The sequence below is a fragment of the Schistocerca piceifrons genome, chromosome X (genome assembly GCF_021461385.2).
Source record: "Schistocerca piceifrons isolate TAMUIC-IGC-003096 chromosome X, iqSchPice1.1, whole genome shotgun sequence".
NCBI classification, from domain to species: Eukaryota; Metazoa; Arthropoda; class Insecta; order Orthoptera; family Acrididae; genus Schistocerca; species Schistocerca piceifrons.
The window spans coordinates 332,161,789-332,185,373 of record NC_060149.1 but is presented as its reverse complement, the minus strand read 5'-3'; the positions used below and the strand labels follow the sequence as shown (position 1 = coordinate 332,185,373).

The 23,585-nt window shown below is 38.4% G+C and overlaps 1 protein-coding gene across 2 annotated transcripts in view; it reads right to left on the bottom strand.

Moving 5' to 3' along the window:
- Positions 1 to 23,308, bottom strand: part of LOC124721807 (zinc finger protein 277) — a 134,656-nt gene extending 111,348 nt beyond the window's left edge. Inside the window, exons 1-3 of one of the 2 annotated variants that reach the window (XM_047246928.1) lie at positions 23,204 to 23,308; positions 14,344 to 14,554; positions 14,096 to 14,252 (exon numbers count right to left, since the gene is read on the bottom strand). In XM_047246928.1, the coding sequence (XP_047102884.1) occupies positions 14,096 to 14,252; positions 14,344 to 14,554; positions 23,204 to 23,222 (387 nt within the window). In that variant the 5' untranslated portion in view covers positions 23,223 to 23,308. Of the gene's footprint in view, positions 1 to 14,095; positions 14,253 to 14,343; positions 14,555 to 22,109; positions 22,450 to 23,203 lie in introns of those variants that run through there. The other variant, XM_047246927.1, reaches the window with a different exon arrangement.
- Positions 23,309 to 23,585: the final 277 nt, after the last annotated feature.

The following is a 23,585-nucleotide window of genomic DNA, read 5'->3' as shown; positions in this document are numbered from 1 at the left end:
TATTACACTCAAAATATGGTCACAATCAATTTTTCCATATTTTGTCATTTTAATGAATTTGAGAATATCAACAATAAGCTTTGATACTGTAGAAGTCAAAATTACAGAATCTATTACGATTGCTAGTGAGGTACAAATGAACTGTGGCAAGAACTTTGTTAGTTTACAAAATTTGATTGGAAATTACATTTCAAGTACAAACACACCAAATAGTTTACGTTATCAAAAGGACAACATAATTATTCAAACAATTATGTATGGGTTTGTCTTGACTAAGTTGTAAATATTCTAAATATACAAACATAAATACATGATGACCCTTCACAATAATAAGTTGCAACAGGGCCCATAGTCTGTGAAATGATAGGACTGTAACCCAAAACATATGTAGTTACACATTTTTCTCAAAATCACTTCACAACAAAAATTTTGTAGTGCACTAAATAAAAACAAAATGGAAATGAAAAATGCCCAATGCAGGAACCTTACTACTTTCAAGAACTACACATAATTGCTTTCCTGGGTACACTGTTGCTCAAAAAATTTTACGGGTTATGGCTAGTAACACTTTCTTTAATATCCTGCCACATGGTGCACATAAGAGGCACAAAACACTGCAAACCTACTAATAGGAATCAGTTACGCATCTTGCAGTGCTCCTTGTGCTCAGCATTAAACTAAAAAGGCAATCTGATTACACACTTGTTAGTTACAAGCATACTGGATGAATGGGAGACATCATGCTTCTAGTGTATGACATCACTTCTGATCTTGATAATGGTCTCAATTTAGTGAGGAAGAGAGTACGCAAGATTCTTCAGGTATACCATATCCAGCCATGGTCACTCACGGATGATTATATTCTGTAGTGCTATCAAGCTGCAGGGTTATTAGCTATATCTACCGCTACATCTACATCTACATGATTACTCTGCAGTTCACATTTAAGTGCTTGGCAGAGGTTTCATCGAACCACAATCATACTATCTCTCTACCATTCCACTCCTGAACAGCGCGCGGGAAAAACGAACACCTAAACCTTTCTGTTCGAGCTCTGATTTCTCTTATTTTATTTTGATGATCATTCCTACCTACGTAGGATGGGCTCAACAAAATATTTTTGCATTCGGAAGAGAAGTTGGTGACTGAAATATCGTAAATAAATCTTGCCGCAACGAAAAACGTTTTTATGACTTCCATCCCAACTCGCGTATCATATCTGCCACACTCTCTCCCCTATTACGTGATAATGCAAAACGAGCTGCCCTTTTAGCACCCTTTCAATGTCCTCCATCAATCCCACCTGGTAAGGATCCCACACCGCGCAGCAATAATCTAACAGAGGACGAACGAGTGTAGTGTAAGCTGTCTCTTTAGTAGACTTGTTGCATCTTCTAAGTGTCCTGCCAATGAAACGCAACCTTTGGCTCGCCTTCCCCACAAAATTATCTATGTGGTCTTTCCAACTGAAGTTGTTCGTAATTTTAACACCCAGGTACTTAGTTGAATTGACAGCCTTGAGAATTGTACTATTTATCGAGTAATCAAATTCCAACGGATTTCTTTTGGAACTCATGTGGATCACCTCACATACTATTTCAAACAGTCCCATGTAAAAAAAATGCCCGTTGGCATCTTGGAAGATGCGAATGTCCATAGCATACTCAATATTACGCTGTTGATGAAAAGGCAATGCTCGGTCACCGATATGGTTGAAACAAACATCCTGGTTCATGTTCGTGGTGACCTGAAAACCAAATTAATGAACAGGGGTCGACAAGAGGTTCACAGACTTGCACCACTTATTGCCTGAACTTCCTGTTTCTGAGGCAAAACCATCCTTTGAGAACAGGAAGAGTTAGCCAAAATATAATTCACTAATCATACACCCATTCTGCAAAATTAAAATATTGGGTTTTGTTGAATTGTGTGTTAGAAACTGTAAAAACTGAGTCTTACTGTGATTTAGCATTAGTTTATTTTCTACAACCCATGAACTTATGTCTTGAACTACAGTATTTGAAACAGTACCAACACTGCACACAACATACTTTACTACCACGCTAGTGTCATCAACAAACAGAAATATTTTAGTATCACCTTTTATACTAGAGGGCATATCATTTATATACATAAGGAACAGGATTGGGTCCAGCACTGATCCCTGGGACATCCCCTATTTGAATGTGCCCCACTCAGAATCCATATCATAGCCACTCTCAACACTGTGGATAATGACTTTTTGCTGTCTGTTGTTAAAGTAATAGGTGAACAAATTGTGAGCTACTCCCCATATTCCATAATGGTCCAACTTCTGTGGGAATATTTTGTGATCGACTCAATGAAACGCCTTAGTTAGGTCAAAAAATATGGCTAGTGTTCGGTAACTTTTGTTTAATCCAGTCAGTACCTCACAGAGAAAAGAGAATATAGCATTTTCAGTTGTTAAACCACTTCTAAAACTGAACTGTACATATGGTAGCACACTGTGTGAAATAAAATGATCAATTATCCTTACATGCACAGCCTTTTCAATAACTTTAGCAAACACTGATGCCATAGGAACAGGTCTAAAACTGTCTACATTATTCTTTCTCCCTTTTTATAAAGTGGCTTTAGTACCAAGTACTTTAATCGTTCAGGAAACTGACCATTCTTAAAGGAAAAAAAAGCACTCCTTCAGGCCACAAGTGGCCTACCAGGACCATCCGACCGCAGTGTCATCCTCAGATGAGGATGTGGACAGGAGGGGCGTGGGGTCAGCACACCGCTCTCCCGGCCATTACGATGGTATTCTTGACCGAAGCCACTACTAATTGGTCAAGTAGCTCCTCAATTGGCATCATGAGGCTGAGTGCACCCCTAAAAATGGCAACAGTGCATGGTGGCCTGGATGGTCACCCATCCAATTGCCGGCCAAGCCCGACAGCGCTTAACTTCGGTGATCTGACGGGAACCAGTGTATCCATTGCGGCAAGGCTGGTGCCCATTCTTAAAGGAAAAATTACAAATATGGATAAGTACAGGGCTAACATATGCAGCACAGTACTTAAATATTCTGCTAGGCACTTCTTCATATCCATGAGAGTCCTTAGTCTTTAGTGATTTAATTATTAACTCAATCTCATCGTTGTCAATATCACAGATATCACAGAGGAGCATTTCAGACATCAATCTCAGAAAGACATTTTCCAAAAGCATTATATGATTATTTGTAGAAACTAAGTTTTTATTTAATTCACCAGCAATGCTTAGAAAGGGATTGTTAAATACTGTACATATATCTGACTTATCAGTAACAGAAATATTTTTACTATGAACTGACTTTATATCATCGACCTTGTGCTGCTGACCAGACACTTCCTTCATGACTGACCAAATAGTTTTAATTTTATCCTGTGAATTAGCTATTCTATTTGCAAACTCCAAATATCCATTTCATGCTGTTCCCTTTGAATGGACCTTCATTCACGGACAGCAGCAATTCCTATAGGATTAGAAAGCAATTGTCACTGAGAAGATGTGACACATCTGGCCCCTGTTGGTTAGGATTCTTTATGACCACTGTTCTTACACCATCTTATATGGCTGCCAGTGGTACACCATTCGTTGTAAAAACACTCATTGATACAGCAACCAATCAACAACCTCTTTCACAGTGTGGTGATGGGCATGTTCAAACATGATAGTTCATTTCTGCAATTCTGCCATGTCTCCATGTCAATCCATATTGCTGCCTTGATTCTATACAACTGATTGGTACTTGCACAGCACTTTACTGCTACGACTTATACTACTCATGGAGGGTCACGTGACTGCCTGCTACCAGTGCAACATTATCTGTAGTGCTCTAAAGTGACTAGCATGCCCTTTTATAGGAGTCACTAATATTTTGTCCTGAAAGATTATTTTTGAACAGCTAATTATCAAGTATAAAACAGCTGCAGAAGTACACAACAGTTCTCCTTACCCTGGATTTAAACTACTGCTATTAATGACTAACAGTAATGACAATACTGCAGGTGATGCACCCTTGTCTTCCTGTGAACTGACTGACTCATAACAAAGCTAATGATTGGTTGCTACAATTGAACAAGAAATCCAAACTATGGTGCAACCTGGCATTTTTCAAGTGCATAATGCACTGCCAGAAATGGAAGTAGCGAAATGTGGACAAACAGGGGATCAAATACCAATACTTTGATCTGTGATCCTACACATAGAAGCAACCATACTACAATAAAGAAACTGAATTTGGCAGGTAAGGCTTTTCACTATTTATCATAATAAAAAGTCCTGTGATGAGTTTTATTACAAATTGTTAAAATTTGAGTTATAATGACATCAAAATCATAGCACACAGAACTTAACAGAAGCAAGAATTCATTATGTTGCAGCATTAACATTTTATTTCTATTTCAATGAAAACAGTATATTTCCTTGGTTTCATAAGTGGGATTAATAAAATTTTCCTGGTCCTACAGCTGTGTCAATTGGCTATATTTCCATTAGCTTTTGGTAAGTACTCTCTGACCATTGTCAAGTTTTAACTGATCTGTTAAGCTGTTTTTTTTCTGTATGGAGAGTGGGAGGCAGAGGGGGGAGGGGGCAATTTAGGGCACTCAACAGTGAGGTAATTAACATCCTTCATAAAACAGTATGAGATAACTGTGGCTATAAGAGTTAAAACTAAAAATTAAAATAATTTCACTTCAAATTACAATCACTCTCTCCCATTCCCAGTCACATTCGCCTACAAAATCATACCCAACAATGATGAATGCAATGTTAAAATGTGCTATTAAAATGGTGACTGAACTATAGGGGAAAAAGGTCAGGAAAATGTGGCTGGCCAATTACTTTCAAAAAACCAGGATGAGTTAGCCACCCTGGCAGCACATTAAAACCTTCTCCCTCAGAGTAGGCAGACCAGCTGGTAAACTAACCTGTGTCCCCTGCCCCAATATAAAATACAGTCTGTTGAAATGTGTTGTACTGTAGTATGTATGTCAAAAGCACTACGCATTGGAGAGTCCTCCCACTGCAGCAAGAAGCCGTATGTCATCAAACTGTGCCCTATCTGAAGGTAAGTGAGAAGGAATTCATGTTGTCTCAGTGGCTGGAGGGAGATACCTCACTACCTAGAAGTTGATTTTACTACCGACAATTTCATATCTGTCGCTTTCAGCCACCCTTCTTCTCATCACCTGTACCTCAACAGCCAGTTTATAGCATGTAGGGGGACAGTGCACTGAGCCACATAATTCAGAAAACACATTTCCCTGGTTGCCACATCAATGGATTCATTTCCCTGAATTCTCTTGTGACCTGGTATCCAGCAAAATGGCACCTCCTTCCTCATCCTTCACAGGTGGAAAAGGGAGTCCTGGATGTTGCCGACATATATGTCTGCTGGGTAGATTTGTTGAATAGATTTAAGGGCACGTAAGTAGTCAGAGAAAATGAGGAATTTCTCAGCATGGATATGTCCCATCTGCTCCAGAGCCCTCAAGACTGCATTCAACTCTGCATTATATATGGTAAATTCTTGAGGACATACACTAGGAAAACAACTGAGCCACCTGCTTAGACCAATTAGTAAATTCATCTACATAGTTGTGGTGCTCATTTAAAATTTCATTAAAAACCACATGAGTGCAGTCTCTCCTGCACCTTACTACATTTGAATGATCCTGGTCTCTTCAGCTGCCAAGAAGGCGGTTCGCTTCAGCACCATGTCAGTGACAGTATTTGACTCAACTGGTGTCAAAATGCTTTGCATAGATCCAAAAAGGCCCTGTTGCTTGCAGACTGTTTGCAAAAATTGTTCTTGTACGAGTTGCCACAACATCTGTATTTGATATGGTTGTGACTGGATGAAGCATCACAAGCCCCAGACAGTGCTGAATCCAGCTCCCACATGGTAATTCGACTTACTATTACTGGACCTGATATCCAACTCACCCCTTTCTACAGAGTGTTCCATTTATCTGATGACCACCTGTGCAGCATAGCAGATGTCGGGCAGCGAGCGTTCTGTTGCCCAGAGATCAGATGCCATGTCACCCATCTACTGCTGTGGTATGACATGACTACATTTAGAATATAAACAAATAAATCTTGTACTTACCCTGATCATAAAAGGAGATGCTGGAACTACCTGCCATTATTTCTGACATCTATTCAAGAAATTGTTAATCACACAATGTAATTCTGTCTGAGATATTGAATTAATTGATTCATGAATATTATCCTTGATTTCCTCTATCGTGTGAGGATTTGTTGTGTACACTTTGTCCTTCAGTGCACCCCAAAAATAAAAATTTCACGGACTTAAATCAGGACATCTAGCAGGTCATATATTGTTACTAATCACACTTTCATCGATCACATAGCGAATTTCATGCAAAGAAACACTGGCTGTATGAGCCCTTGCTGAATCCTGTTGAAAACACGCAAAGCTTCAGTCTCTTTCACTCAGTTCATTAAAAAATGGTCACAAAACGTTTTGCACATATTTCTCACTTGTAACTGTGTCATTAAAAAAAAAATTGGGCCCATTATTCTGTCACCACTAACTGCGCACGACACCCCTATTCTCTGATCATGAAGGGGTTCCTCATGAAGCACAACATCTGTGCGTCAGTGTTGACAGTTTTGCGAATGAAAATACCGGTGTAAATGGAACCAAGCCTCAACTGAAAACAAAATGAGGTAAGGATCCATTTCACCATCATGCACTTGTTTTAAAATCCATTTCGCAAAACTTAACCCTGTGTGAAGGATCAACAGGTCAAAGTTCTTACACTACTGATACATTATAGGGCCTTAGCTCAAGCAGCACAGCACCTTTTTGTACAGAGGTGCATGATATTTGTGTTTGCTGCAAAAGACGTCCAAGAGACTTTTTAGAGGAATTTTCCAGGCGGTATGCAATGTCATCGAGACCAGCTTCTATGAGCACTGTATGTCGTCATTTATGCTTCTTGTCTTGAACACTTCCTGTTTCATAAAATTTATATCTGCATCACAACTCGGAACTCAGGCACCTGGAAACTTCCCCATTCAAAAATCTTCGAACAGCACGACAGGACTCTGTATACACATACAAATAGTAAATAAACACTCACTGTGGTACTGAATAATTCGCTCTTGCCATTGTTGCATTCGCAAACTTCACTGCTACATTCATGATGCCTGTTTCACTGCTTGAATGACATTGTCCAACAGGGTGCTTATGTCTCTATGGTCTTCAGGCAAAAAAAAGGGGGGGGGGGGGGGGAGAAAAGACAGTGCGGTCCTGCAGGACCCATTCAACTGGCAGACATGGCTTCTGTGGCCGGCCTGCAGTACTCTGGGCAGGCGTCACCAGATAAATGGAACACCCTGTGTATTCAGATGGTGACAGCAAGATGCTGGATCTAGTGTGTCAGTACAAGCAGTTTTGAGAAATTGCTGTGGGTGATGTCTCTGGGTACTGTTTGAAGACCCCCCTTCAGTACAACTGCTACAGGTGGCCTATTTTGTCCCCCAAAAATCCTGTTGGCTTCTCACAGTTGTGCCGAGCTGATGTAATGATTTAATGATTTCAAGAGCTCTTGCCATGATTTCTCCTTAATAGTACAATGGCATCTGGCCCTTGCCATCCAAAAATTTGTGAGGTTCTCTGCAGCTGGTCACCATCTGAAACTGCACACAGTGCCACCTGCCCACCCAACCCTGACTGCAGATTGGCACTCCTTCTGGGCTCATGTGGTCTCTGTAGATGGCCTAGAGACTGTGGAGTTGCTGCATCAATGACTTGGTGGATCATGTTCATAATGTGATCCACCAATTCTTGGCTGCATCTCCATGTTCACAAATAACCAGCTGACTGTACAGTTATTCTTTCAGAGCAGCCACTTTGGAAGCTTACTTTTGGTCACTCTTCACTATGCCGGATATATCCTGATGGGGATATGGTCACTTAAGAACAAATTGTTGACCATGTCCCACTGAGGCATGTCTGCTAGGGCAGCAGAGCATACCATGAGATGTATGGGGGCAGACAACAAACCCATAGCAGTGCTGAAATGTGCACTCTGTCCCTGTTCAGAAGACATAATGCTTATGAAGATAATAAGATTCTCAACAGATTGATCCTGGAGACAAGTGGCTGTACATCCCCACAGCATACTACACACATTTAAGTCCCCACAAAGGAAGAATGGATGGAGGAGATGTGCGACTACAAAAAAAGGTAAAAAAAAAAACAATTAGACAAGCACAAAGACAGTTTCAGAAGAGAGAAGACTGACAGATCACCTGTTGCAGAACATGCTTTGCAGCCAGGATACCGCCACATTCATTGTGATCGGACTCAAGTACTGGCAGTTACAATCAGATACAAAGAAAGGTTTACAGAGAGGCCCTAGAGATTGTAAAACACCCCAGGAATTTCAATAGGAAGGAAGAGAGCATGAAATTTAATGACATCTGGATTCCGGTACTGAAGAAGATGTGTACAAGCGTTCCACCATTGGGAGATGACAGCAGTCAACAACAACCAATTGCATTTGCAAATTCAAAACCTGTGACATCACACCTCTGCACGGAAGCAGAATTTTGCTGTAGTCAGTAGCAAGCCAGGGTGTGATTTGGACATTCAAAGAAGCTATGATCCCCTTGGGAATGCTGTCCACAGAAGAGGATGAAACATCGGGTTTTAAGGTGAAATTTATTTGACTACAGCGTAATAGCCCAGAACATTTTATTAACTGTGATTATTTCCAGCCATGAGAGTTTACATTTTACACTATGTTAATAGTAGATGGAGGTATTTTTGATAGTGAGAAACTGAATGAACTGTGTGTGTGGTTTTTTGTCCCGAAGTTTAAAGCTAGCCCATTGGTTCGAAACTAATTAATAACTTTAAGTAAAATGTCTTTCACTGTTGATGCTTCTTTCCTCAGCATAACAATAATAATTATCTCATCTGCAAAAATGACCAATTGTACCACATGAACAATAATGATCCCATTGTGATTTAACCCCATGCAGATGATGTAGTGACACTCTTTGTATTGCTCTAAAATTTTAGTATAGCTTTCCACATTCTGTTTCTTAAATAGGGGCCAAACCGGGCGTGTCCTGAACGAAGCACCATAAAAATTAAATTACTGTGATATGACTGAAACAGTCAAATGCCTTCAGTAAATCAAGGAAGGTCCCAGCTTGTGATATTTAATTATTTAAAAATTGTATTGTCATAAGTGAAGTTATTTCAGTATAGCAGCCCTTTTGGAATCTGAACTGCAATTGTCTTAGAATCCCATTAATACACAGATGGGTGATAAAAAGCTACAGCACATTATGTACTTTAAAAAAATAAACAATAAGTAAAATTGGAGAATGATGCAGGAAGCAAGACTACTGGGTGGTTATTGATACCTTTCTTATAGAAAAGCTTAACTACAGCATATTTTAATCTAATTTAACAGAGAATGGGCGAGAGGTTTTGATCTGTTCATTGATTTTAATGTAAGACCAGGTAGAAGCTTTTCTAAAATATACGGTTATTGCCTGACATAATATTAATTAATCATACTATGAATCGCTACAGACCATGTAAAGTCGATTGCCATCAGAATTAAACATGTTAGGTGCTGGAGGTTTAGATTCTGAAAGGAGCTGCCTAGTTTCTTGTCATTTGATCTGCAGTCTCCCTAGGCATATTGCAGACTTCAAAGGTAAATCTCTTTTTAAATGATGAGATAGCATTAGTTCTGTCATTGAAACTGATAGTTCACTTTCAGCCTCAGATAAGGACTGGATAGACATGCACACAGTGGCGGAACAAATGCCATTACAGAAGGTATCTGCAGAACAACATAGAGGGAAACTTTGCCAGTTTCTGCAACAGAGAAATTGCATAATAATGTAAATCAACAATATGAGTGATATCAGTACAGTTGTATTCTCAGCCCATAAGAAGAAACTTAAAATCACACCATTGTGAAGTATTATCCAGCCTTGTATCAGCACTTATCATGAGGGTCACACATAGTGAACTTTGCCCTATGCACTATGCACATTCTGCAGTGATCCTGTCATTATGCTTCTGCCAACTGACAATGGCAACAATGTTATTATTTTGGAAACAGCTGACTTTGGTGTGACAATTTGGATGATGCTAGAGATGAGACATACCCAGGATTGAAGCAAGACCCAAATTCAGGAATGGTTATAAATTTATCTTAGCATCTGAAAGAATACCATTGGATGATTCTGTTATAAGGAATCTCTTGTTCAGATTCCTAGACCACACATACAGTTCTCTTTATAACATGTGGAGAAGTTAATGGGAAATAAGTTCTATGGCCTGTCCACTTGTACTTATAGGAGGAGATGCCCTTTTGGCTCGTTGCGAACACCATTGCGACAAAAACTTGTAAACTGACAAATATTTTAAGATGATGTTATTCTTAGATCTGATAAGATTTCATTATTTACCTACATTTCCATCAAAGTCCTAGAGAGCTCTTCCCAATACTTTGATAGCACAACTATTGAACTATTGAAGCACATGCAATGTCATTGTAGTTTTCATATTTTGGACAATATTTCGGTCATATGCCCTATTAATTCAGGAAGTTTCAAGGCTGAATTAATAAAAAATTTAAAAAAGTTAAGATTGTGGTTTTAATGCTTCAGCTAAAAGCTGTTCTACATAGTCCTCCCCCTCCCCCCCATGATTACAGTGCACAGAACATTCATAAAACCATATGAAACTGTCAGAAAAGTCCCTCTTTGGGATGGTGTTCGAGTTGTGCATCATGCCAGAAACAAAATCAGTCCCCCCCCCCCCCCCCCCACACACACAACTACACATAATTCTATAAAGTCCTGCTTTTTCCAGCAATTGGTGAACATCCTTGGCTGATTTTAGGTAATTTAGTATCTTCCGGGTTCCACTTTTTCAAGATTTTTCCTATGCAGTCAGTAATATCCTTAATGAAAGGCAGGAAAACTTTTGATTTCACCAGCACTTGAACAGTGCTAGGATTTGTATGTGGTGGCCTTAAGGCTCTTTTCACCTCGGCAAATGAATAACTATTCTTGAGCATTGTGATGATGAGATGTTTTAATTCTGTGTCAAGCAGATTAGGTTTGCAGATTTCTCTTGCTGTATCTGCCAACATTTTTATGATCCCCCACGTTTGTAGTGGGTGGTGGTTTGAAACCTGGTGTAGGTAACAGCCTGTGTGTGTGGGTTTTCAGTAAACCGTGTGGTCTAAGGTACCATCTTCTTTCTTGAAAACTAGCACATCAAGAAAATTCAATCTTCCTCCTGCCTCCTCCTCCTCCATGGTAAACTGAATCCTTCAACCGATCCAGTTGAGATTGTTTTGAAAACAATCCAGTTTCTCCCTGCCTTGGTGCCACAAGACAAACCTATCATTGGGACCAAATATTTGGCTTCTTGTTCACAGTTTCCAATGTCTGCTCCTCGAATTTTTCCATAAAATAGTTTTCTATATCTGGGCTTAAGGGGATTTCTATAGTAACACCATCTATCTGCTCATAGAGCTCATTGTTTCATTTGAAATACATGGTTGTGAGGCAATATTTGAACAGTTCTGCAAAGTCGGGAGGAAAATTGTACCACAATGGCACTTAGCTTACTGATAAAATGTGCCAAATTCTTGATATATGAATCCGATTGCCTCACATATGGTCGTAATATGGTTGTCAAGAATGTGGCAATCAAACAGGTGCCAAGTTCTTGACAACATTAATATGACCATATGTGTGTCGATCGGACTTGGATATCGAGAACTGGGCATATTTTGTCAGTAAATTAGACAGCACAGTGGTACAGCTGGAGAACATGTTAGTTTTGATGTGGTATTGTAATTCACTATGGTTCTGCTCAATGAAGTATTGCAACAGAAGATTGAATTTTCTTGATGTGCTAGTTTCCAAGAAAGAAGATGGTACCTTGGGCAACATGGTTTACCAAAAACCCACACACACAGACTGTTACCTACACCGAGATCTGAACCACCACCCAAAACAAAAGCAAGGCATCGTAAAAACTTTGGCAGGCAAGAGCATGGGAAATCTGTCAACCAGAACTGCTTGTCACGGAATTGAAACATCTCATCAGTGCATTGCTCTAAAATGGTTATTCATTCGCTGAGGTGAAAAGAATGTTAAGACGACCACGTAGAAATTATGGCGATGCTCAAGTGCCAGTGAAACTGAAAGTTTTCCTGCCTTTCATTAAGGATGTTACTGACCATATAGGAAAAATCTTGGAAAAGTGGAAAATCACAGTAATCTACAAACCCATCCGAAAGATATAAGATCACCTAAAATCGCCCAAGGGTGCTCACAAACTGCTGGAAACAGCAGGAATTTATAGCATTCTGTGTAGTTATGGGGAGGTGTCACTGGTAGTACAAAAAGAAGTCAAAAATGACTAAAAGAGCTCAAGGGCAATTGCAGATACCTGACAGATCAGTTGTTTCAGAACATGCTTTGCAGCCAGGAGACCACTACATTTATTCTGATTGGACAAAATCACAATCAGATACGATGATGATGATGATTGGTTTTGTAGGGCACTCAACTGCGCAGTCATTAGAACCTGCACAAAGTCCCAATTGTTACACAGTTCAATTTTTTTTCACAGTCCAATCAAGTCACTGTCACAAATGATGATGTTGATGCTGATGACAACACAAACACCCAGTCACCAAGCAGAGAAATTTCCCAATCCGACCGGGAATCGAACCCGGGACCCCGTGATCCAGAGACAGCAAGGATACAATGAAAGGTTATACAGAGAGGCCATAAAAATTGTAAAACACTCAAGGAATTTCAATAGGAAGGAGGATGGCATAACATTGAATGACATCTGGACTCCGATGCTGAAAAAGATGTGCACCAGTCTTACACCATGGGGTGAGAGCAACAGCCGACGATGTGATGCTGATGATGTTTGGTTTGTGGGGCGCTCAACTGCGTGGTTATCAGCGCCCGTACAATTTCCCAACCTTTGCTCAGTTCAATCTCGCTACTTTCATGAATGATTATGAAATGATGAGGACAACACATACACCCAGTCATCTTGAGGCAGGTGAAAATCCTTGACACCGCCGGGAATCGAACCCGAGACCCTGTGCTCTGGAAGCGTGAACGCGACAGCCAGACCATGAGCTGTGGACTACAGCCGACGATTACAGTCGACTATGGCCAATAGAACTCGTGCATTCAAAACGTGATATCATGCCACTGGGTGGAAGCAGAATTTTGCTGTAGTCAGTAGCGAGCCATGGTGTGATTTGGATATTCAAAGAAGCTACGACCCCTATTGAAAATGTCTGCCATAGATGGGGACATAACATTGGATTTTAAAGTGAAATCCAGTCGACTATGGCATAATGGCCCAGAACATTTTAATAATTGTGTATTAACATAGTGGGTCAACAAAAAATAATGAACAGAATAGTGAGTTCTACATTTTTGGGTTGAACACTGGCAAACATAACCTCAAGAAGCCATATGATAGATGACCTAAAATGCTGAGGTTCAGCAGAAAGTAATTAAAATGTTTGGACTTCACATGTACACATTTTGCAGCCATCTGTTTAATCAATTGGGGATATTAACCACGTCCTGACAGTAAATTTATGAATAATAAAATTAAGTTTTCCACGGCAGTTTGAAAGTAATAGAAGTATACATAAATACAACACTAAAAGAAAACATTATCTGCATTTTACTCTAGTAATTCTAACATTGGTACAGAATGGAGTGAAATGCAAAACTATAAAATCTACCCACGAATATAAAATGTCTGTTAGAAGTATTTTCAAATGCCAAGTTGTTTCTCTTTTTCAAATTCTCCACTACTATAAAGGAATTCTTGAATAGAAGTACGTACTCTTTTAGAAACAACTAAAAGCCAAGCAAGTAACCATATAAATACAGTTTCTTCATTTGTCTGTATAATTTATTGTTCTACATAATAATATTTAATGAAAAAATGTAACTGAATAGCTGAAGTACATAATACAGTATTACACACATATTTAAATCCATAACTTACCAACCGCTTACGCTGTAGTTTCTCTCTCAAGGCTTTGTCCTCCTCTACAAATGCTCCCAATACATAAGAACTGTGAGACGAAAACTGTTGTTCTATCACATGACACACATCAGTTACAGGCAGAGATGCAAATCGGTCTTTCCAGTATCTGAAGTAACTGGAGATATTAGCAGATATTTAGGGTATGTATGTTAAGAATATCAGCTCATAAAAAAAGCATAATTAGGATATAATGTGAATAAACTTACCTTTTCAAATCCACAATGTGGTGTAGATCAGATATGAGTAATCTGTGACAATCATATAAGTGTTCTATAAATTCTTTGTTTTTACTTGGTAGAACAAATTTATCTTCACACAGGATACATGGCAATAACTCATCCACATCTAAAGTATGAATGTAGTGTTCCAAGTCCACTTCTGTGAAAGATAATGGTCCAAAAAATTTCCCCTGCTCACCTGAAATATATTATCTCAATAAATATACTAAAGGAAGAAGCATTATACATACTTAAAAGAAAACAAATCCTATTTTTAACAATATTACTAACATTTCTTCAAAAATTATGAAAAAAGGGTTTTAGAATGAATGAATGATAATTTACAAAGTGATCTCCTAATAGAAAGAATTGTACATGGAATTTTAAAGGTATGTCTGAGGCCACTGCAGAATTTGAGACAATTTCATGTTTACAGCTGCAGCAACAAAAAAGTTATTCAAGAGTATCTATTCCAGTTTTGATATCTGAAGGCAACAGTTTGACTGCAACTGAGCTGACAAAGCTTTTGGGCACTAAGGCATAGCATCTGATCTGGGGGAAAAAATATGAAACTGAATAAATCAATATGGTAATGGGGCATTCTAGTGTGGGGTGTGACCATTTCTACCATGCAGATAAAACATACAAACATAAAAAAGAAACAGTTATTGCCAATGAGCTTTCAAACTTGCTTTCTTCATCAGGCCACACACATGTATGTTGCTTATATGCATTTATCAGTGTATGTGCAATGGGTGCTAATACCAATTAGGCACATCACTTCACAGTTGGACGTGATCATGTACTGCAGTCAAGAGCTTCATATTTTGTGTAGTAGTTGATACATTAATGTTGGCGAACGTTGCAGTGGAACAAAGACAAATGGTGGCCAATTTTGCAGTATAACCTTTATAGATGGTTGACAATGTTACAATGAATTTATGTCAATGCTTGGATAAGACTGTTCACATCACTTACACACTTAGAGTATTCAGGATATTTTACACTAAACTCAGAATTTCATATGCCTCTGCAGACAATATTGCTGCTGGCTGAAAACTGTTGGAAGCAGATCAGCGCGTCATACCGCCAGATACCCTATACGTAACTGAATTCACATTAAAGTGCTGAAGATTGTTTCTTTGTGTATGTAACTGTGACAAGATTCTCAAAGGGTAAAACCTGTCTTGTGGTGCAATTAAATACTCAAAAACTGTGCAATTTGGGTAGCGCACTATTAAAATAGTACTTTCTACGATGAAGAACTTGGCTTTGTTACTATACCACAATCAAGATGAACAAAAGAAACTGGTGTTTGAACATGAGAATGCACATAGTGCAATCTCAAATTCCAGTGTCTTTTTTGGAGAAGAGAGTGTGTTTTCTTCCTCATAAAGTGAATGTTGAGCTAGAGAGTGGTCTACTAACTTTCAGTGGTATCATCATGTGGAGTAACACATGTCAAACCGCTAGAGCAATCAAAACCATTCTTCCTAGATTAATATCAAGCAAATAGTTCCTTAATCATTTGCATATTTCAGAATATCACACACAAATCTGTACTGGTTGTATGACTGCAGTAGATTCCAAAGTATTTACATGCCACCCATAGAGCATAGTTCTTATGCCACATCCAACAGAAAACTGAATTTGAAAAATTAAGGGCTCCTTCACCTTCCAAAAATCCAATCATGAACAGTTTCGATAGGTGGAGAGAGGCATTGAACAAGTGGCACAATTGAGGGTACATCACAGATATTATATCAGTTCCAGCAATCTCTCCTCCTTTTTCTTCACGTATAGCTACTCCTCCTCCCATGAACCAAGTGCTTCAATAGCTAAATGGCTATGCAGAGTGAATGTAAATTGTATCCCTTGCTTCACCTCCAATCACACTGCCCTAAAATTTCAGTGGTCTCATTATCAGCATGACGACATATTATTGATTTCTTTGTATGCAAATAATTGAGTCCTACATAATCATGGACTATCTTCTCTGATGGTACATGTACTGTATGAATTAGGAAGTCAGATGAGATGAATTCTGTGGCATGACTACATCTCATCACCCCATCATTGTTCATAACTGTCAAAGAAATATCAAATTAATTTAGTAAGAGAATTTTCAACACACATTCAGCAAATAATACAGAGCCGCTCTGAGAATTCTCACAGTTAGGCCCATCAGTATACACTGCTACATAGGTCAGTTAAAATACTGTGTGAAAATGACTGACATATGCAATGTGAAAGCCATACACCTGATTATTGTGGATCAACATTCATTATTACACCAGGTGCAAAAAAACAGCCAATGCCGAAAAATTAGTTCTTGCAAGAAAATTAATACCATACATACTCAAGACTCTGGAAAAAAGAGAAAAGTTCATGGTACACTCAAAGATCTTCCCTGTTTTCCACTGTTGCATAGACATAAGAACAGAATAAGGTGAAATTTGAGCTCAGAGGGTTACCAACACTCACTCTCTCACATTATTTGCAAACTGAACAGGGAAAAGAAGAAATGATGGTGGCACCCAAAGTAGCATCAACCTCACATTATAAGGTGCTTGTAGAGTATAGATCTAGATGTAAGAAGGGACAATTAAATAAACCAATGGGAAAAATCTATTCATAATTAGAAGTGAAATTTTGGGAGTTAGGTCTCTGAAACCTAGTGTTACAAATTCCTGGAGAGAGAGAGAGAGAGAGAGAGAGAGAGAGAGAGAGAGAGAGAGAGTGTGTGTGTGTGTGTGTGTGTGTGTGTGTGTGTGTGTGTGTGTTTTACTTATTCCTACCCACCACCTTTCACAAATTACAGTAATAGAAATTCTTCTATGGTATCACAAACAATCAAATCTGTTCAAAAACGAGTGCACACATATCCTCTCCTCAGAGAAAAGTCTCCAAGCAGTCAACACTGAGGATTTGTTGCAAAGATACACTGAGGTGACAAAATTCATGGGATAGTGATATGCACATATACAATGTTGGGAGTACCACGTGCAAGAGATATAATTCAATATTCAAAGATCCACAGTGTCAAGAGTGTGCAGAGAATACAAAATATGATTAATTGCCTCTCACCACAGACAATACAGTGGCCAACGGCCTTCACTTAACGACCGTGAGCAGCGACATTTGCATAGAGTCATCAGTGCTAACAAACAAGTAATAATGTGTGAAATAATTCGTTAGAATAGTGTGGCAAAATTTGGTGTTAATGGTCTATGGCAGGAGATGACCAATGTGAGTGCCTTTGCTAACACCATGACATCACATGCAGTGCATCTCCTGGGCTCGTGACCATATCAGTCAGACCCTAGATGACTGGGAAATTGGGACCTGGTTACATTACTCCTGATTTCAGTTGGTAAGAGCTGATGGTAGTCTTCAAGTGTGGTGCAGGCTCAACGAAGCCATGGATCCAAGTTGTTAACAAGGCTCTGTGCAAGCTGGCGGTGGCTCCATATTAGTGTGGGGTGCATTTAAATGGAATGGAATGGAATGGACTGGACTGGGTCCTCTGGTCCATCTGAACTGATCACTGACTGGAAATGGTTATGTTCAGCTACTTTGAGATTATTTGCAGTCATTCATGGGCTTCATGTTCCCAAACAACAATGGAATTTTTATGAGTGACAATGCAGCATGTCCCCGGGTCACAGTTTTTCATGACTGGTTCAAAGAACATTCTGAACAATTCAAGCGAATGATTTCGCCACCCATTAAACATTTATATGACATAATCAAGAGGACAGTTTGTACACAAAATTCTCCACTGGCAACATTTTCGCAACTATGGACAGCTATAGAGGCAGCGTAGCTCATATTTCTGCAGGGGGCTTCCAACAACATGCCAAGTTGAGCTGCTGCACTACGCTGGGCAAAAGGACGTTCAACATGATATTAGAAGGTATCTCATGACTTTTGTCACCTCAGCGTATGACATGCATTCTTATCTATATTGTGTGACACTATATGGCAATTCAGCATGTATGTACATATATAAAGTCCAACAAAATTACACAAGAAAGCTGTTGGGTGCATTATAAAGGCATCATTTGCAGAAAATTTAAAACACTGACATTTTCTTTAAATGTAAATTTTTCAACTATGCTGCAGAAATGTGTACACAGCTACAATATTAGGTATAAAGGTAATAATATTTACACACATCAACTAAGTTGACCACCCATACTTGAGATCCTACTAAAGATGGATTCAAAATGGATAAGCAGCTTGCACACTTTATTAATATAACAAACAGCTGCCTATTTTCAAGGGCAAGATTAGATGTTTAACAGTTCAGGTGTATTTACTGAAAGCAGAAGAATCGACAGGGTTAACTTCAAGAAACAGGAGAGGGAGAGGGCAACACGCTGGCCACTTACATGATTTAATAAGTTCTGTTTACATCAAGTAACATAAGGAGAACAGAAAGCAGCTGTATGATTATTAAAACCTACAATGGCACGCCAGTGCTATGCAAAGACGAGAAGGCTGAAAGGAGGAGGGATTATGTACAAAGCCATACAAGGGAAATTAATTTTAACACAATATTGTAGAAAGGGAAGAATAAGAAGATGAACTTCAGCTGGGAGATATGATACTGCCAGAATCTGACACAGTACAGAAAGGCCCAATCTGAAACAAGCGCCTGTAAGCAGATGACCATTCTTCAGAATTGTTAAGATCTTTGGGGGAAACACATCATGGTAAAACTATTCCACCTGGCATGCAGTATGCAAGAGACAGGTGAAATACCTTCAGATTTCAGGAAGACAGTTTCAACTCCAAAGGAGGCAGGTGCTAATTGATGTGAATAAGTCATGGTTACAAAATACTGACATGAACTATTTACAGAAGAATGGAACAAGTGATAGATTGTGGCCTTGGGAAAGATTAAGAAATGTATAACATGCGAGGAAACGCCCTGTAAATTAACTTTGAAGATGAACTACAGAACGGCAAATCTATGTTTACAGCATTTGAAGATCACTTTTGAAAATTGAAACCTGAATGTATTCTTCAAAAATCCTGAGTTTAACAAATATAAAATACTGGGAGCAAAAAATTATCCAAAACTTTTCAGAAAACTAACTGCAGTTGAAAGAGTCAAAAGACTGACAAGGTAGCAATAGTCGAGAAGGGAGTGAAACAATGTTTTAGCCTATCCCAGTAGTATTCAATCTGCATACTGAACACGCTATGAAGGAAAGCAAGGAGCAATTTGCATAGGGAATTAAAGTTCGGGGAGAAGATACGCAAAACTTTGGGCTTTGCTAACGATATTGTAATTCTTTCAGAAATGGCAAAGGATGGAACAGCAGTTGGAAAGAATGTGTACCATCTTGAAAAGAGGTTATAAGATGAACATATACAGAAGTACAACAAGAATAAAGGAATGAAGCTGAATTAATTCAGGCAATTTAGAGGAAATTATATCATGGAATGTTTGTAAAGCAAAGCAACTGATAATGGCTGAAGTAGAGAGGATGTAAAATGAAAAGTGGCGATAGCAAGGAGGGGGGAAAAAAAAGCATTTCTGAAAAAAAGAGAAATTTGTTAACAACAGTTTAATGAGGAGGAAGTCTTTTCTGCAGGCATTTGTCTGGGCTGTGGCCTAGTACAGAAGTGAAATGTAGACAACAAACAATTCAGACAAGAAAAGCAGCTTTTGAGATGCAGTGTGATAGGAAAAGGCTGAAGATTAGGAGGGTAAATAGCATAACTAACAAGGAGGTACTGAATCAAATTGAGGAAAAAAAGATGTGGTACAATGTCACACGGTAGTTGAGAGGGGGGGGGGGGAGGCAAGGGGGGGATGTGACAGAAACAGAGAGACAAGGACTGACTACAGTAAGAAGGTTCAAATGAGTAAGTTGCAAGAGTTATGTAGAGATGAAGAGGTTTGCACATGACAGACTAGTGACTAGAGTTGCATCGAACCAATCACCGAACTGAGTACACTAACAACATTCCTTTTACATATGATAAAATTTGCATATTTTTAGCATCAATTGCTGTAAACTTCCAACTGTCTTTACACTGGTGCCAAGTGTTTGTTATATTTTGTTTTCCTCTTTGCAAACCCACTTTCTGACAGTCAGTACCACCAACGGGTGAAAAAGAAAGAATAAAGAGTACACATCCCACTCCTATATGAGCTTGATTTACTTCTTAGTCCATCTTTTAGAGAAAAGTACTTCTAATTATTTACAAGTTTTACTCCAGTTATAGTTGTTCTTAACACATCTTCCAAATCACCAGCAGATTATATTAACACAATACCTACTTGCATTAATTTCAGCAAGTGCTAAATATTAGTCGATTTTAATATTATGCTTAGTTAATCTTCCATTTTCGAGTGCAGTCATAATTTTACACAGGTACACTGAAAATAGAAAAATGCATGTCAGTGTAAGAACTTGCACTTTTTCTGAAGTTCTTAACCATAGTCACAATCTGATCTGATGTACTGTGCTATGTGAAGGTTGTATTAACAGTCTTCACACAACTGCTAAGCGCCATAAATTTCTTATTTCTCTGTGCTCTTTCCTTCAATGTTATTAATCAACATTGAAAGTTTACCTTCATTTCACATGCATACAGGAACCACAGACAAAGGTACACACTTAAATACTACATTTACCATTCCACAGTATGGTAAACTTTTGCCCAGTTATACAGAAAACATGGCTTATTCTTTTTGTTTCAAGTTGATAATCTAGCACTACGTCAGTGCATAACAACCGATATGTCAGACCCCTCTTGAAAGTGGCCCTCTTTTGATATTATTTCTTTATTCAAAATGGTCATGATTTACAAATTACTAAGTTTTATTGGCAAAATCTTAACCTCAATGAATTCTAAATAATTCTCACAGATAATCTGGTCATTTATAGATCAAAGGAATTTCCCAGGACAATACAAAAGACTTACTTCCCTGACTGGGCATTAGACATACTAAACTAGCCCGCCAAACCTATCATTTAAAAAAATTCATTTATTGGCTGTAAAAAAGGCCATGTAAAACAGACACAGAGAGAGTCAACATAAAATTCCAATCTTCAATCTACATCACAGATGCTTCATCTTCATTTTTAAATTTGCCTACAGATTGTACTAGGATTGGGTCACTCTTCTTATAGGACATTGTTTATCTTTCAACTACTGGGATAGCTGAACACACTCAACTTGGTAAAACTATTGCAAATGACATACAAAATCATACCCCAAAGATTAAACTCTCAATGAGCATCCTTCATTTGTCTGATGCTTGCTAGTATTCTTATACCACTCGCCTAAATATGAGCATTTTGTAAATTACCACCCTAAAGTGTTACAGGTAGGAAATGAGGAAAAACAGAGGTAATTTCAGTTTCACAACAATGAAGATATATTTAACATTTTTATCAACCATTGTATTTATAGAGTTTTTAACAGGATGTTACACATGTATTAATCTATGTAAGGTTCATAAAAACAGTACAGTACTGGGTAACAGTCATAACAGAAATGAACAGTTAATCACATATCGGATTTTAGCAACGACCGATGAGCAAATGACTGAACATGTGGATGTATTTTAATTATTTTGTTTAGCTTACTTAAACATTTTTCAAGGTACGGGTTATGACTAGTGGAAACAATTACAGAATGAGAATTTATAATGTCACATCTTCTAATGGAGGCATTTACTTAACAACTTCATATTTTGTATAAAGTAATTCAAAATGATGTTAATAAACCATTCTGCTTTCCCACTTGTATTTTAACAACCATTGAACACCGAAGTCCCGGAAGAATGTGTCAAATAGGTATCAACACCTTGCTAGTGGCATGAGTGGGTTTTCACACAAATGAATAAGCCTATGATAAACATATATCCAGTACCCTACATCTCTGTGTAAACCTGACAAAAATGTTCTACTGTTTACCTGTCTTCTCCGAGATGCGATATGTCAATATTTGCATTAAATCTGGCATATGACCTCAAATTCATTTATACTGTATTTACATGTATGGCAAAGAAAAGATTTTAAAATCAAAATTGGGTTTATGCAAATTATTGCACATCCATGTACCTTGTACCGAAAGAATATTTCTTCAAGCTTTCATGTACTGTTTTAAACTATCAAGCGCGTAATATATTCGAGCTCTATATATATATATATATATATATATATATATACGTCACTAATTATGCATCAGTGCTTCATTTGGAAAAAAAAAGAACGAAAGGGGTTCAGGTACTGCGGCCCCCAGGAGGGGACGGGTGGGGGTGGGGAGGGGTGACGGGTCTGAAACATCTAAAAAAATCTGCGGTTCTGATATTTTTCGTCGGAGTTACCGTTACGTGGTACCAATGCGCGCAGTCAAAAATCAAGCAGTGTGTATGCTAAAGGGTACTTGGGAGGGGTGTGGTTAGTGCCATTACGTGAGAATATTTTTCGTTAAGAAATGTAAACTTGTGCCACATTCTCAGATTTTTATGAATAAATAATGCACGGAGGAATCGTTGAATTTTACGACTAAATTTTTGATGTGTGAGGAAACGATGCTGGAAAGTAGAAAATATACTAGATACTGGGTAATGACACTAACAAAATGCATGCATGGAAACTACAAAATAGCGTTGCCTACATTTTTAAGAAAGAGAGAAGAAAATCTTACTGTTAATACAATGTTATTTAGTCCTCTCATTGTGCGCACTTTTGACGTAATGCATTATACGGCTTCATTTTACATACATTTCTGCCGGAAAACATTGTAAAAAATTCAAGTGGTTCAGAGAATTGTTTAGCAGCTGAGACAATTGGGCTTCAACTGCAAATTTCAGTACCTTCCTCCGTAAACTCCATACGTATTAAATTATTTATTCCTAAACCTCAAAACTACTCCACCCCTTCCCTTTCCACCAACACCTTTTCCTCTGCTAATTGACAACCACCCCCAGAGATGTAACGCAATACAATAAATCCAAAGATATGTGCTTTCTCGTACACTTCAGCAATAAGATCAGAATCTGTTTAGAGCAGATGAAAAACGGCGGATAAAAAATCCATCATAAGAAATAATAAATTGTTTATAATTCTTAAAGTCTTTCGGAACATTTTTCGTTACTGGAATGGTCACTGAAACTACCAAGGCCGGAGATTTACATGAGTTGGATCGTGCTATGCGTCAGTAGACTAAGCCCTTTTCTTTTAGGATTGGTTGTAAAC